Raw genomic sequence first — 14,984 nt, forward strand, 5'->3', positions numbered from 1 at the left:
GGGAGAGGGGAGGAGAATAGGGGCGAGGAGGAGAGGAGGAGATGGGGAGAGGAGGTGAGGAGAGGAGGAAAGGAGGAGAGGAGAGAGGAGGAGAGGAAGAGAGGGAGAAAGGAAGAGAGGAAGATAGGGGAGAGCGCCGCTTGTTAGGACATTTTCGTTTCAGGGCCAAGCTGGCCCCCCTAAAACATAAAAGATTATCAAACTCACTTCTGTTAATCACATTTTGGGGCCATTTAGATAACTGCCTGGAAAGTTGGCAATCATTGATAAAGGACTACAAGCCAGCCATCGTGCAAGGTGAGAATAATAAGTAGGGTGGTTGGAGCCATTATCTGGTATAAATCTTTGATTCAAGAAGTCGTGAAACTTCTTTAAAAGGAAAGGTCACAAAGTCATTTTGTATATATAAAGACAGGGAGGTAGACCTCAGAAGAACACTAGTCATTCAGCCAAAGAATTCAACGATGTACGTGGACTTGACACCCACCGGAACCAAGCATTATTAAGGTACGTTTCTCCACTGGTATCATAGGCTCAAATGGTCAACAGCTTGACTAACTATCGACTCATTTGGGCAAGATAAAATCAGCTTCATACACGACAAGCCAATCAACCAAACAAAGATCACCTTGTCACTGTCAAGGTCGATGTGTCAAATGAAACCTGCCACGATAACCTGTGTAACGTTCTAACAAAAGCCCCAGCTTACTTTGAGAGCCGCTGGCATCCATCCAGGTAGAAAGAGCCAGCTAGAGACTCATTCAGGACCCAACATCCGTCAGAGGAAACCACCATAAAGCCAGCCGAGTCAAAATGTAAAACCACCCAACAAACTCTCCTTTGTAGCTCAGCTTATAAGAATGTGTGTGTGCTTTAGTTCTTCAAAACGCTTTAAATTCTTAAAATGCTATTTTAATGATATTGGCAACACGAAAAACTGCTCCAGATGACATAAAGCAAAAAAAAAACTGTCTATAACTTTATCGTCACAAATGCAGTCTACACCACGCAGGTACACATTCATATCAAATACAAAGTTCATTGGGTGCGAGTTACATCACTCCAATGCAAAAGAGAGAGAACTCCAAAGTGCATTACTACCAGGGTCTCCGCTGTTGCGGCGTGCCACAGCCCACTCAGCAGCCCTGTTTCATTTACAGAACTTCTCAAAATCCTAGCTATCTTATCCTAGCTATCATTGTTGTATATACGGGGAATGGGTTAACCAAGCTATTGTTAGTGCTTGGCTTGTTTCTATGAACATTCTTACTGCACCGACAGAGAGATATATTGCTTCTCTTTCTTCCGACATATGTAGTTATTGTAAGTCTCTTTGGATAAAAGCGTCTGCTACGTGCCCTGAATGTAAATGTAAATGTACAGAGGAAACGACTCTGGGTGATGGGTGTTATGCAACGTACCTGCATAGCATGTGGGGGAAACTGGATGTATATGTGGAAACTGGATGTTATAAATGGATCAGAACCATACCATACCCTAGGGGGGCGAGCCATGTGTAAGAACACACTTTGTATACAGAACGCCATACCTTTCCTGGAAACGGGAAATTTTTAGCAATTTTTCCGACTGGGCGTGACGGGATCAGCTTACACTGGGAACCTCTACTTCCAGTGCTTTGTGTTGACTTTTGAGGGGGTGGTTTTTATTGCAAACAGATTTCCTAATCTTAGGGTTTGTTGGTTTTATTCAGATATTATGTGCCTTTTGCCCACAAGGCCAGCTCTTGCGATTCCAAGAGCATGGCGTAAGAGGGTGTGGGCCGAGGGGACTAATTATGTGGGTGTATTAGCATGCTGAAATGTCTTAGCCCCAGGATTGATGCAATGGATACCAATAAGCCACTTCAGGCTTTGTAAGCCAATATGCTTTCCTGGGTCCACCCATAACCAGAGCTAATTGTGTTATACTAAGGGTTCACTACCAATAGCCAACTATTAACTTTAAGACAAATAGCGCCCCACTGTCTAAAGACTGTACTGAACAGTAAAAATACAAACAAGTGGGTCTCCTGCTGTTGCTACCATTCACAATCGACTGGCTTCATTCATTCATATTGAGTCATGCTATAACTGCCCATCGCAGTGTTAACTTGATGGGCTTTAACAAGACCATCACTGCAGGATTGGCGAGCCAAGCATATACCCGATGGAGGAGGTGGGATTGATGGCTCCGCCTTTGGCTCCTGCTTCCAACTATTGACAGCTGGTGAGAAAACACTGGGTCCAAGTGCGTTTGAGCACTTGCATTCGGATTGTAAACACATGTAGCCACACCGCTTTTTCTCACAGTGGGATCCAGAAACAGTTTGTCAAAAGTATTGCATGTGATGGCTGCACTTTATGGGCAAAGGGAAGTCTGCTATGGTGGATGTGAGGGAAGAGACACACAAAGCCAAATAGCCAAACAAAGGCTACTGGCACAAGCCAATCTAATTGCTAAAATGATTTGCGTTTTAGCAGACGTTTTTATCCAAAGCGAAGTAGTAAGTAAGTAGATTTTTCAGAATAAAGAGAAACAACAATATATCGCTGTCGGTACAGTAAGGATGTTCATAGAAACAAGTGCCAAGCACTAACAATTGTTAACCCATTCCCCGTACACTACAAAGATAGCTAGGCTAAGATGCTAAACAATGCTAAGTACTATTTTTAAGTGCCAGTGCATACTGTATAAGACTTAATTGCTATTGAGCTCAAGTTCTAATATGGTCTGGTTGGTAACAATAGGATTAGTTATGACATTAACAGAAGTACAGAAGAAATAACTAAACATTAATCGATCATGGGAGTTGGAAATTATCCAATTCAAATGAGTCCTTTAAGTGATGGATGACAGGATCTTAGAAGGTAAAATGACCCCAACACAACACATAGGGATTGTATCAACTACACACCCAACAAATAGAATAGAAATGTGATGAGGCCCAAACGCAGATTCAAACTGCATAATTTATACTTGAGTCATTTGACATAATGTCCCTTACCGAAGGAGCTCGGAGTCAGATCAATCTTAATTAAACAGACATAATAATATAATGTATCATAACGATGAAAGGCCCAATGGGAAGCTATTTGCCCGGATAATAGTCATACTTGCAAGTCGCATCCAATTAAAAAAGGCCAGTGAGAACAACACACTCAATGTTCACCTTAACATGCAGCTAAGTGGTGTTTTCCTTCTCCGGAGGCAGGCATTTCTCACACTGGCTGCCAATTGAAAAGCTACCTCAGCATTTCCGAGGTCTTGTTATCCATCTCATTATCCCTCCGAGTCCCCTTTGCCAGCTTGCGAGATTGAGATCTATCTACAGTAAAATACAGAGACAGCCTCTAGTACAGAGACCGAGACGAGACAGTAGTTCGCCAACTTGAGTCTCTATCTGGTGTGTTGATGTCAAACAGAAACAAAGCCACAGCTGGCACTTGATATCACAATCCATCCTTGTACATGAAGATTTCCACACAAGACTCCCACGAGGTACAGAAAGTAGGGCGTGTAAAGGCATTGTTCGACTCGAGAGCAGGTGTGTCAGTGCATGGTTGCAGGTTTCTCTATGTATACAGTGTAACACATGACAATAATTGCACCCATTTTTGGCTATTTGGGGAAAAAAGGCTGAAGAAATACACAGCTACAATGTTTGTAAAACCCCAGAACAGACACAAAACAGGGGTTCATTCTGTTAACCTAATGTACTGCGGCAATGTTGACTAAGGATTTCACATTAAGGCCATGAGACTCATTAAACACATGTAAACAAACTCTGATACCAGTCAAACTTCAAATGAAACTGCGACATCGCGACAGGAACACAAATAAGGAACTGCAGTCTCTGGGAAAGCAAGTCAGTGGAGGGCATTTCTGTGTTCCCGCGGCCCCAACATGGTGCCTCATGATGGGGCCAGGAATGCCACTCATCTCTGCCATGTCGTGGGCCTGCTAAAAATACAATGCAAACCAAATACTGACACCGCCGTGACACACATTACATAAGGCCTATAAATATAGGGCACCCGCCGCCCACCTCCCCCTGTCTCCGCTCTGCCTCCCACTCGGGTGGTTCACAGGAAGCCAGCGCCACTGGGTCACCACAGACACACCGGAGGTAGAGGGGGAAAAGTTAGAAGTTTTTTTCGTTGTTTTGATTGCACTCCAGGGCGCTTTTCTGGGAGAACCGGAATTGCAACACAGCGTTCACAAAAAGCAGTTTGAATATTTACAAGAAATAGAAAATGGGAGACTGAAATTGTCCTTCTTATACTTTCAAATATCTTCCTCAAAGCCAACCTATGATTATCATTATGTCCTTTATTGAAACAAGTCTCATTGAAATTGAGATCTCCTTTTCAAGGGTAACCGGTGTAAAAATGAACACAAGCACAGGTTTGACCAGACAAGCACAGCAGTCCATACGTTATATGTACAAAAGCAAAAGCAAAAGCATACAATGACGACCAATCAAACGTTTTGGGAAGGCAAACCTGTTTCATGTCAGGCTATAAAACATTCAGCAGAGCATTACAGATGGATCATAACCGAATATGAAATGACCGAATCTCATTGTAAGCCCAAATATCTTAATTGCTGGCTGTCCTACTTCTCTGGGGCAGATTAAACGGTAGAAGAGGGCTTGCCCAGTCTGGAAACAACGCCCAGGGAGGAGACACAACTGATTCTGTACCCTCTCTGAACCCCCACCCCTCCATGCTTTTCTAAAAGGTCATCATAGTTTTCTGCAGGATTCCAGCAGCAGTATTGTAAATATTTATGATTTTATGTAAATTATTTACAACCCTGCCTTTTATGCTGCTACAAATGCTCTGAGCTCAACCTCGCCAGGGTTTTCACGGTCCATTTGCTTCGTCCAAAATAAGGAGGATGCTTAGCCATCGTTTTATGAATTGGCTGCATGTGTAGTGGATCACAAAGCAAAACGAAGTCCTTTTTATTGTCCCCATTTTTCAAGTCGAGTCTTGAATCGACTTCAATTGGATCAAGTAATGTGTGCAGGGCAGTGTGCGAGAACAATCATTACACCATGGGAGCGGAGGCTGAGGGCGTGATGGGGTCTCAGGAAAACCTCTAACTCTTACCACATGAGAGGCCTGGAGCCAGCACCTCCTGAACCCCACAACCTGGACGCCCCGGGCCGACCCAGCCCTGGGGCAGATCCCCATAGGAGGTCCGGGCCAAGAGAACCTGACCCTCATCCGAGTGTGTCCTCCACACACACACAGGTTTGCCTCGGACAACACGACCAGGGGTCAGCTGCATGGGCAAACCTCACCCAGCTGTGTAAAGATCAAGGGGGCCAAGGGGGCCCGAGGGGAACCAATGAAAGCGGTGTGGTTCCAGAGCACCGACGGAGGCGGTGGTGTCGCTGGCTCCAGATCAAAGGGGGGGGTTTGCATCCAGCAGAGAGACAGCGGAGGCAGGCCGGACACGTGGAGCAGGTTTAGAGGAATGTGCTGAAGAACCCAAACACGAGCCAGGAGCGCGGCTCGCCGGCCAGCCGAGCATCTGCTTCCAGTTAGACCCGAGGAGCGATGCACAGATCCCCTGCTTTGCTTTGGGGTTTTTTTAACACCGTTGAGTCATATTGGGAGGGAACCAGGCCTCATTCCTTGGGAAATTAACTGTTTGTTTACCATTGAGAATGAATGGGAGATCCCTGCACTCATTGACCTGGGATACCTCTCAGCACTGCAGGCTTTTTAAAACACGTTTCTGTTGCTGGACTGTTATGATGTCAATATGATATGTTTGAAGAGGGGAAATTCCCCTGGTCTTTTGACACCTACATTTAAAATAGGCCAAGATATTTAACTACATAAACATGCCAATGACAAACTAAAATGTTTGTGCTGTGTGCACTGTGATTGGTCCGGTTAAACATGCCAGACCAATTAGTACATGCACATTAGAAAGCCAAGACGCCTTTTGGCAAATTAAATGCTGACAAGAGAAGAGGGGAATACACTTGGTGCGTATAAATCTCTGGGAAGCTGAGAAATGTGGTAGTCGTTTAGCGGATATATTAGCAGGCTAACGCCTAGCCCAGCGGTTTCTCTTTAATACATTTTACACCACGAACAGGCTAGCAGTGAACAAAGCTAATGAGGTAGCGATGACATGCTGTTCCAAATGACACCACAACAAAATGCATTATAATTACAATACTCCTATTTGAAAAAGATTTAAATTTACCGGGAAACTTTTGGCCACTCTAAACACAAAACTTTCTGATCAATGTGATTGTTTGGCCTGGGTTGGTGAATTGGGGTGTTTACTGGTTAATTAAACACATTTAGCTTACTATGATGGAGGGCCAGGCTGCTATTCACCAGAGCATGATAAAGGACCACAGCACTAGTGGAGCCTGTCTCTTCTGAAACAGGACGTCAATGGGTGTGTTGGTGCAGCAAAACAAAACAGCAAGAAAGGTCAACCCAAGCATTACATCAAATCCTTCTTGCTTTTTTGGGGGGTTTTCTGACAGTCGGGAAATGGAAGCTGCTTATACCATCACTTAATAAAAGAACATATCACATAACACAAATATATGTCACATTTCTAACTGTCCACGAAAGTTACAGAAACAGGACCAAAAAAGTATATGAAATGTGAAGGTCTTAAAACGCATTCAAGAAAGCGCCAACGTCAGCAGAACTTGCAAAGCGACGACCTCTAGATGAGGATTTTGACATTGAGTTCAATCGATCAAACGTCTTAGCCAGACTACTGCTGTTCTGTCAGTGAGCGATGGCGGTCTAACCAACACACCTACTCTATCATCTATCATGCCTCCATCATAGAACGTCCACAGTGGATGGGCAGACAGAAAGCAATGCATGCATTGTTCAGCTTGACCTCGTCTTACCCAGGGCCTCTCCCATCGGAACCTGGCCGATTCAATTAAGTGACAGTCAAGTTCAGAGGTCGCTCTCTCCTAATGAGCTGAAGTATGAGGAGCTTCTGTGAGCATGCTATTACTCTGAACAATGTCCTAAGGTCATCGGCATAGATCAATCATCATTAATGTTGATTTTTTTTGTCTTTTAAATTATTCTCAAAAGGCTGTTCTTTTCAAGTTTAATTCCATAACAGAGCACAGGTTATGAGCATAATAAGGGTATGTGCTTGTATTAAAAACAATATAACAACAATTATATCCAAGTCTGGACTTCACTGACATTCAACAGATGCTGTAACAGACATTTAACACTGGTATAAACGTCCCGGATTTTCATTCACAAGGACGATATTTGTGTATTTTCTCATACCCGCGAGGTGAAACATTTCTGCTCCAAAATAAATAAATCTGGCACATTCTGAAGCACCTTCCTCCCGAGGCTATTACTAGTACTATAGGGAGCAGGCAGACTTACAGGCTGTATTTTAGAGACCACCCAGCTTCATTCATCTATACACACATTCACACCTGAGGACTGCCAAGAGCAATCACCCTCTGAGTGTAACCTTGGATGGATTCTGGAATGGATTCACTGTTGTCTGCAATCTGGTGCACAGATTGGAACAGCAATCATCAGTGATGTTGTATTTTACATTGATTTCCACATTCTGGCTTGATGAGATGGAGAGATTAGATTTCTTTATTTATATACTGTACATCTACTGACTTGGTGAATTTCTAGAAATCAGGATTAGCTTGAAGTTCAGAATTCCCTGGAAAACACTAATAAAGAATTCCAACAAAAACCAACCAAACCTTCCTATCATCCCTACGAGGGTCTTTCTGAAACTATCTAATACTCTTCAACCATCCATGCCATCACCCATTTTACAGAGTGGTGCATTCCCCCCCTAGCCATAAAACACAGAACTCGGGTAGTGAGGCTGGGTTTCATTTGACTGTTCTGTGAGAGGAGCTGAGACGTGGCTCCGGCCTGTATCGCGAGGGGACCAGCCTGCTAAAGATATCCTCCCCACCCCCGGTCTCCCAAACAGACCGGGAGTCTGTTGCATCCTCCTCCTCACGACACTAAATACAGTGGTGGAGCTGCTGCTAATTAGTGTTTATGGACCCGATTCCCTCGGTCTGTATAATACTGGGCAAAGTAGTTTCCTTCTATTATTTTGAAGGGGGATTGTTGTTAGTCTTTTCTTTGCAATTCTAACATGAAGGCCTTAAACTGTTGACAGCTTCCGATTGACTTGCTGTACGTCACAACTCATGAGTGTTATTAGTTGTAGCGAACAGTCATTAATTATTTGCTGTGATATCTACAGCTTATCCTAGCTAGCTTTGTTGTATACGGGGACTGGGTTAACCTAAAAATTCTTAGTGCTTGGCACTTGGTTCTATGAACATCCTTACTGTACCGACAGCGATATATTGTTTCTCTTTCTTCTGACAAAAGTACTTACTGTAAGTCGCTTTGAAAAAAAGCGACTTAAAAAAGCATCTGCTAAATGCCCTAAATGTAAATGTGAATGTAAATTTGACTTTAAATGAACATAAAACACAACACTAACAGTTTTTGGCAGGGCGGTTCATGGTCTCAGTGCTCTGGGTGAAGATTGGGCATTATTGGTTCCACAGCAGAAACACATGTGAAATCTGTTGAAGCGTTTGACGGCCAAACGTGTCACATGAGACGCACTCAGGCCTCAGCCAGATGGTTAAAACAGTTGGATGGCAGGCTTCAACCTTTAGGGCACTGTTAGGTCAGGAGGAAGGAAGTGGTGGACCCGGAATGTTCTGTCAGCTGGACAGCAACAGTTTCACTTTGAACTTTTACTGGCGGAAGTTAAGCGTGTATCTTGGTTGTGTATGCATTTTACCTGAATTTACCTGATTATTAAAAATAATAAATAAATAAATTAAATATTGGCTAAATTCTGTCCACAGCAACAACTATGTTTACCAATTGGGAAAAGAAGACCGTACTATAACCGGCTTATCCTTTTTGCTCAGCTGAGGTGAGCTGAAATGACAGGGTTGTGAATACTTTGGTGGCATGTGATCTGACCAGACATGCTTCTCCAGTGTGTCACAACTAAATGCATGACTGACATTTTTCTGAAGATGGCTCCTGACACAATCCCCCAAGACCCACTAAGTTGAATTGTAGTTTATTGTCAAATGTCAGATGACAATTTAGGCCTCACTGGCCACGGAAATTGACTTGATTTCCATAATAACGTTTCAAAAGTGACAGCGATATTCAATCATAACTTCTGCACACATACTCGGTGATTCTCTCTGACCTACAGAACCCACCACAATCAAAACAACCTGATTGGTGTCACACACACACACACACACACACACACACAAACAGACAAGTATGCACACACACGCACGCACACACACACACACACACACACACACACAAACAGACAAGTATGCACACACACGCACACACACACACACACACACACACACACACACACACACACACACACACACAAGTATGCAGACACGCACACACACACACACACACACACACACACACACACACACACACATAGACAAGTATCCACACACACACACACACACACACACACACACATACACATACACATACACACACACACACACACACACACACACACACACACACATAGACAAGTATGCACACACACACACACACACACACACACACACACACACACACACACACACACACACACACACACACAGGCTGTCAGACGGGGACAGATTTAACCTCCGATTCCGAATACCCCGTCTCCGTCCGGGGAGCGCAGTTATTTTTAGCCGCAGCTCACCGGACAGACAAGGGCATTATCATAGTGGCGACGTAGGACGGCGTGTGTCCCACTTGTTTACGTTGCATTACCGCACGCTGAACTGAATCTACACGGATTAAGGAGCGATTGCAAAACAACCTGTGGCACATGCGTGGCGGAGGCGATCCGAGGGCAAAGCGAGGCATGGCATTCACCGTGTCCAGTCCGATCGTCCGTTACGCGCACGTCGCCAACACTGCACTGAAACCGAGTCGTGTCTGACACCAATACACCATCTATTGTGCGGTCAACACGCTTCGGCGTGCGCGTCCAGCTCAGAGAAACCCCAACACACAGCTGTGAAGTGAATCCCCATGCAGCCACTAACGGTACAATCCGCTCATACTCACACACCCCTCGTGCAAGATGAAATCAGTCCTCGGACGCCTTGTGTCGATGAGTCCCTCCTTAACACTCGTCCATGTCAGCGATGACCAGAAGATAAGCAATGACAACGTGTCTCCCTGTCTGTCTGTCCACTGTCTCTCAGCGCGCCACCGTGCCGGCTGTGCGCCTCGCCGCCATCTTGGTGTGATGGGAATCCTCCTCCCCGCTGCACCGCTTCATGACTGGCATTGCGTTTGCATCACTTTTTCTTCTTCCTCTGAGGGGAGCCCACAGGCGACTGCATGCCTGTCTGTACGCAGCACACACACGCATACCACAGGAATGACAATGGAGGAGAAGGGAGATGGGGAAACGTGGAGAAAGTCAACAAATTATGTTGCTTCTGTTCTTTGCCTTTGCAGAAAAAAAACACTATTGTTGCATATTGTCAACAATGTTATATATTATGCATAACAGCCCTATTATGTATTGTAGCTATTGTATCACATATTCTGGCAGATATTCAACGTCGGCCAGTGTTAAAATTGTATTACTGGTATTAGCACGCACACACGCACGCACGCGCACACACGCACATACGCACTGTCTCTCTCTTTCTCTATAGTCTAGTCAGTGGAAAGTGCCTATGGAGGATGCGTCTGTGTTTGTCATTGACAGTGTAATGGCTAAATGTGTGCTGAATATTGCACTCCAGGTTTTAAACATTGTGTTAGGTTACTATCATAGACTACAGGTCTATAACAAAAGGATATTACGCGTAGTTTCTTATCTCACCACGTTGACTTTTAGCTCTCGACCGCCACCCGGTGGACGCTTCTGGCAAGCACATCACTTTAATTTAGACTGATTCGATATTGGTTCTGTCCAAGAAGGGAGAAGGACTGGAGTGCTCCCAAATGAGTTATGATGTATCCATCTACAACGGTTAGCCAAATTTTAGTAGCCTATGTGTGTGTGTGTGTGTGTGTGTGTGTGTGTGTGTGTGTGTGTGTGTGTGTGTGTGTGTGTGTGTGTGTGTGTGTGTGTGTGTGTGTGTGTGTGTATGTATGTGTGTGTGTGTGTGTGTGTGTGTGTGTGTGTGTGTGTGTGTGTGTGTGTGTGTGTCGTTCTCCCAATATTGACTCTATGCGTCGATGGTGCACAGCCTAACTTGAAAGTCACAGTGGATGCAGTCACCTGTTATCACGGATTTATGGCTTTGGTGTTTTTCAGGCTCAAAGGTCCACGCAGCCAGAGTGAGGTCTCTGTAGAGGAACACAAAGACTCAGGTTAATGCCATCTGGATTCACTGAGACCAATCCGACCTTCTAAACAACATGGTGAACTGTAGTGTAAGCACGCCGTTTGCTGAAGATTTCTGGAGAGGTAAGTTTAAACTCCAGAGAACACAGAGAGAACAACAAGTCTTACTGAACACGCGGTTCCAAGCAGGAGAAGAGACGCTGGCAGTACCGGACCAATGGAGTTGTTGATTAAAGTTTCGTGTAGAGTCAACAGGGATTTCAATGGGGATTCAATGGACGTTTGGTGTGTTCTGTGTTCTTGTCGTCCTCAGGGTTGAGCCCTGTCATGGTGGCCTTCCTGATCTTCCTACTGGTCATGTCGCTGTCCATCTGTGCCCTCTTCATGGAGATGTGGGTGTACCTGAGCAGGAACATCAGCTGCACTCTGGTGAAAGACCGCTGTCTCATCGTGCTGTCACTCTTCCCGGTTAGTTAACGGTACCGGCCAAACATTCACTACGTATTAATGTGTAGCAAAGACAGGATACAGGAATTGTAAATGACAAGGAAACATTTCACACTTGTTATACGGGATCCGCTGATTCAATGTGTCCTATCTTAATGTGTGTGTGTGTGTGTGTGTGTGTGTGTGTGTGTGTGTGTGTGTGTGTGTGTGTGTGTGTGTGTGTGTGTGTGTGTGTTTTTGTGTGTGTGTGTGTGTGTGTGTGTGTGTGTGTGTGTGGTGTGTGTGTGTGTGTGTGTGTGTGTGTGTGTGTGTGTGTGTGTGTGTGTGTGTGCATACATTTGTGTATGTGTGTGTGTGTGTGTGTGTGTGTGTGTGTGTGTGTGTGTGTGTGTGTGTGTGTGTGTGTGCATTCATCTGTAATCTTGTGTGTGTATACACCTCTGCATGTGTGTGGATGTCCGGTGTCATGTATATGGTTCTCCCAGGTCCTAGGCATCGCTGGCCAGCTGGGCTTGACTGTCCCGCGGGCGGCCACTCTGGTGGACCTCCTCAGTTCAGCGTGAGTCTTCATCTCACTGTTCTACTGAACGACTCCCCTTATTATCTGACAGTATCCTTCTTCTTCCTGTCTGTGTATTTGCTTTGACGTCGAACATTCTGTCTGCGCACACAATAGGCAGCCTTGTTTCTGTTCGACTGTTATAATCAATCTGTCAATTATTCATCCGTGCTTGCCTTTTGGGACACAGAGGATCATCTGGTGGGGAGAACATTCCCCCCCAGCAGAAAGGCCCAAGGTTTAAACATCAGTGTCAACAGTCTACCTGTAGGCATTCCTGGAACATGATGCACAGACCTGCTCTTTAGTTGCATGTTTGAAGAAGTCTGCTTCATGATCGGGGGGGGGGGGGGGGGGGGGGGGTGTCGGCTTAACTCAGGAGGTAGAGCGGGTTGACTGGCTACCGGAAGGTTGCTAGTTCTACCCCGGCTCCTCCAAGCTCCAAGAGTGTCAAGGTGTCCCTGAGCAAGGTGCCTCACCCTAACTGCTCCCGACGAGCTGGCTGTCGCCTTGTGTGGTTGACGCCGCCGTCGGTGTGTGAATGTGTGTGCGAACTGTTGTAAGTCGTGTCTGTCTACAGCTACACGGGGATGGCCCTCTTCGCCTTCTTCCACCTGACCGTGGCGTACCTCGGGGGAGAGGCGGAGATGCTGGAAAAGATGCAGACCGTGGAATGCACTCTGCACGTCGGCCCGTGTTGCTGCTGCTGCTTATGCCTGCCCAGAACTCCCATGGACCGGTGAGTTACAATTAGGGCATGCTACATAATGCTAAGTACGATTTTTTTAAGTGCAAGGATGCACATCAAAAAATAAGTGCTTAAGAGAGGTGGGAGGGGGTAGGGGGAGGCTATGCAGAGTCTAGGTGAACTCCGAACAAGGGGGTCTTGAGTCTCTTGCGGAAGCTGGTGAGCGACTCTGCGGTCCTGACATCGGCAGGGAGCTCTTTCACCACCACGGTGCCAGAACAGAGAAGCGTTGTGACTTTGATCATCAACCTTTCCCTTCCCTTCACTTCACGGACACGCTACACGCTGTAACATGTTGGTTGTGTACGCCGTCGGACTCCTGTTTAATGCGCGTGTACACCACTGTGTTTTGCAGTCGAGCCTACAGCATTTTCCGAAAGTGTGTCTCTCAGACTGTGGTCCTGATTCCCATATTGACCTTCGTCATCGCCGTGCTCTGGGCTGATGGGAAGTATTTCCAGCAGAAGGTACGACTGACCTCAGATTACAACCACAGGGCTGAATCTGAACAGGCCCTTATCCTACTCACGATAATAACTACTAATAATATAATAATAATAAACACAATGAACATTTGTCCGGTTGTCTTATTTTGTTTTGATTGTGTTTTCTGACAGGTGGACGTTTACAGTCCAGTGTTCTACCTGAGAATATTAATGACCATCTCAACCCTGCTGTCGTTGTATGCCTTCAACGTCATGGTGAAGACTAGCCTGTTTGTGGCCGACCGGAGATATCACTTAATGGCCAAGTACAACGTTGTCCTGGTGGCGGTGATCATAAACAGCCTGCAGCCGCTTATCTTCGAGCTACTGACCGCATACGACGTCATCCCCTGTACGGAGATGATCAACTGGGAGGGCCGGGCCTCAGGTAACATACACTACACTGAGAGAGAGAGAGAGAGAGGCTGGGTACTTTAAACCTCTTTCACACATAGCTCCCGGTAAATAATTGGGATAACCTTCAGGCTGGACATTTTCCTTCCATTACTTGACACAATATAATTACCACGGCACCGCGTCCGATTATTTAGGCAACACATGAACCTATGACCTAACCTTTAATAATCATTTGTTTGAGTTCATGAACTGCCTTCTGTGTTTGTCTCCACAGTGTTCAACAACATGGCGAAGGTGCTTGAAGCCTTCATTCTGATGATGACAGCCAGGGCGTTCTACCGTAAACCCTACCCCCTCATAGACACAGAACCCCTGGCCTTCGACAACTCTCTGCTCTTCATCCAATAAGCACTCCTCTCCACTCATCAGAAAACACAACCGGTTTGAAGCATGGTGAAGGCTTTTAAATGTCAATTTATGCGAATGCAGATATGTCATCTTTTTGGTATTGTATAATAACTGTAACACATAAATAATTGATTTATGTGTGTCCCTCACAAACTTTATAAAGAAATCACCTCAACACTCTTTGACCACATCTGTGAATGCCTTAAACCTGCACAATGTAACCTTTTCACTACAGTCTTCACTTTTGTTCGACATCTTTTTGGCCTGTTTCTCCACAGAACAGATTTAGCGAAAACGTCTCATGGATCTTCGTGAATCACTGCATGCTTTCGAAACCAAAATGAGGCCTTCAGTGAAAAGTGAAAAGAACTCATGTGTTGGAACCTTTACAGTCATGGGTTGTCTGTGGTTTTAACCAAAAGTGACTGCATAGTGTAGGTTTGCAATTAACTTGAGTATTATGTTTGCTGTGCCCGTTATGTTGTGATGTTACATTCTATTGTTTTGATTTATGAACTCATACTAACTCTGCTCCGACACACAACAAAACAACTAACGCAGGATTCCTCCATCCGACCCTATCCCTGTGTTGAGA

At 45.3% G+C, this 14,984-nt stretch overlaps 2 protein-coding genes across 5 annotated transcripts in view; one reads left to right on the forward strand and one right to left on the reverse strand.

Annotated features, from left to right (window-relative positions):
• Positions 1-11,609, reverse strand: part of LOC311356616 (C-myc promoter-binding protein-like) — a 43,392-nt gene extending 31,783 nt beyond the window's left edge. The window contains exons 1-3 of one of the 3 annotated variants that reach the window (XM_084476398.1): positions 11,554-11,609; positions 11,320-11,385; positions 10,146-10,432 (exon numbers count right to left, since the gene is read on the reverse strand). The gene's annotated coding sequence lies outside the window, so the exon portion shown is untranslated. The remainder of the gene's footprint in view (positions 1-10,145; positions 10,433-11,319; positions 11,386-11,553) is intronic. The other 2 variants (XM_084476397.1, XM_084476396.1) reach the window with 2 other exon arrangements.
• LOC311356618 (organic solute transporter subunit alpha-like) overlaps positions 11,292-14,984 on the forward strand; it is a 3,894-nt gene continuing 201 nt past the window's right edge. Inside the window, exons 1-7 of one of the 2 annotated variants that reach the window (XM_084476400.1) lie at positions 11,292-11,508; positions 11,699-11,853; positions 12,318-12,391; positions 12,972-13,130; positions 13,495-13,606; positions 13,757-14,012; positions 14,256-14,984. The exon at positions 14,256-14,984 is cut by the window's right edge and continues 201 nt beyond it. In XM_084476400.1, the coding sequence (XP_084332526.1) occupies positions 11,460-11,508; positions 11,699-11,853; positions 12,318-12,391; positions 12,972-13,130; positions 13,495-13,606; positions 13,757-14,012; positions 14,256-14,389 (939 nt within the window). In that variant the 5' untranslated portion in view covers positions 11,292-11,459 and the 3' untranslated portion in view covers positions 14,390-14,984. Of the gene's footprint in view, positions 11,509-11,698; positions 11,854-11,887; positions 12,392-12,971; positions 13,131-13,494; positions 13,607-13,756; positions 14,013-14,255 lie in introns of those variants that run through there. The other variant, XM_084476399.1, reaches the window with a different exon arrangement.

Source organism: Micromesistius poutassou, assembly GCF_964030765.1.
Source record: "Micromesistius poutassou genome assembly, chromosome: 12".
Taxonomy (NCBI): domain Eukaryota; kingdom Metazoa; phylum Chordata; class Actinopteri; order Gadiformes; family Gadidae; genus Micromesistius; species Micromesistius poutassou.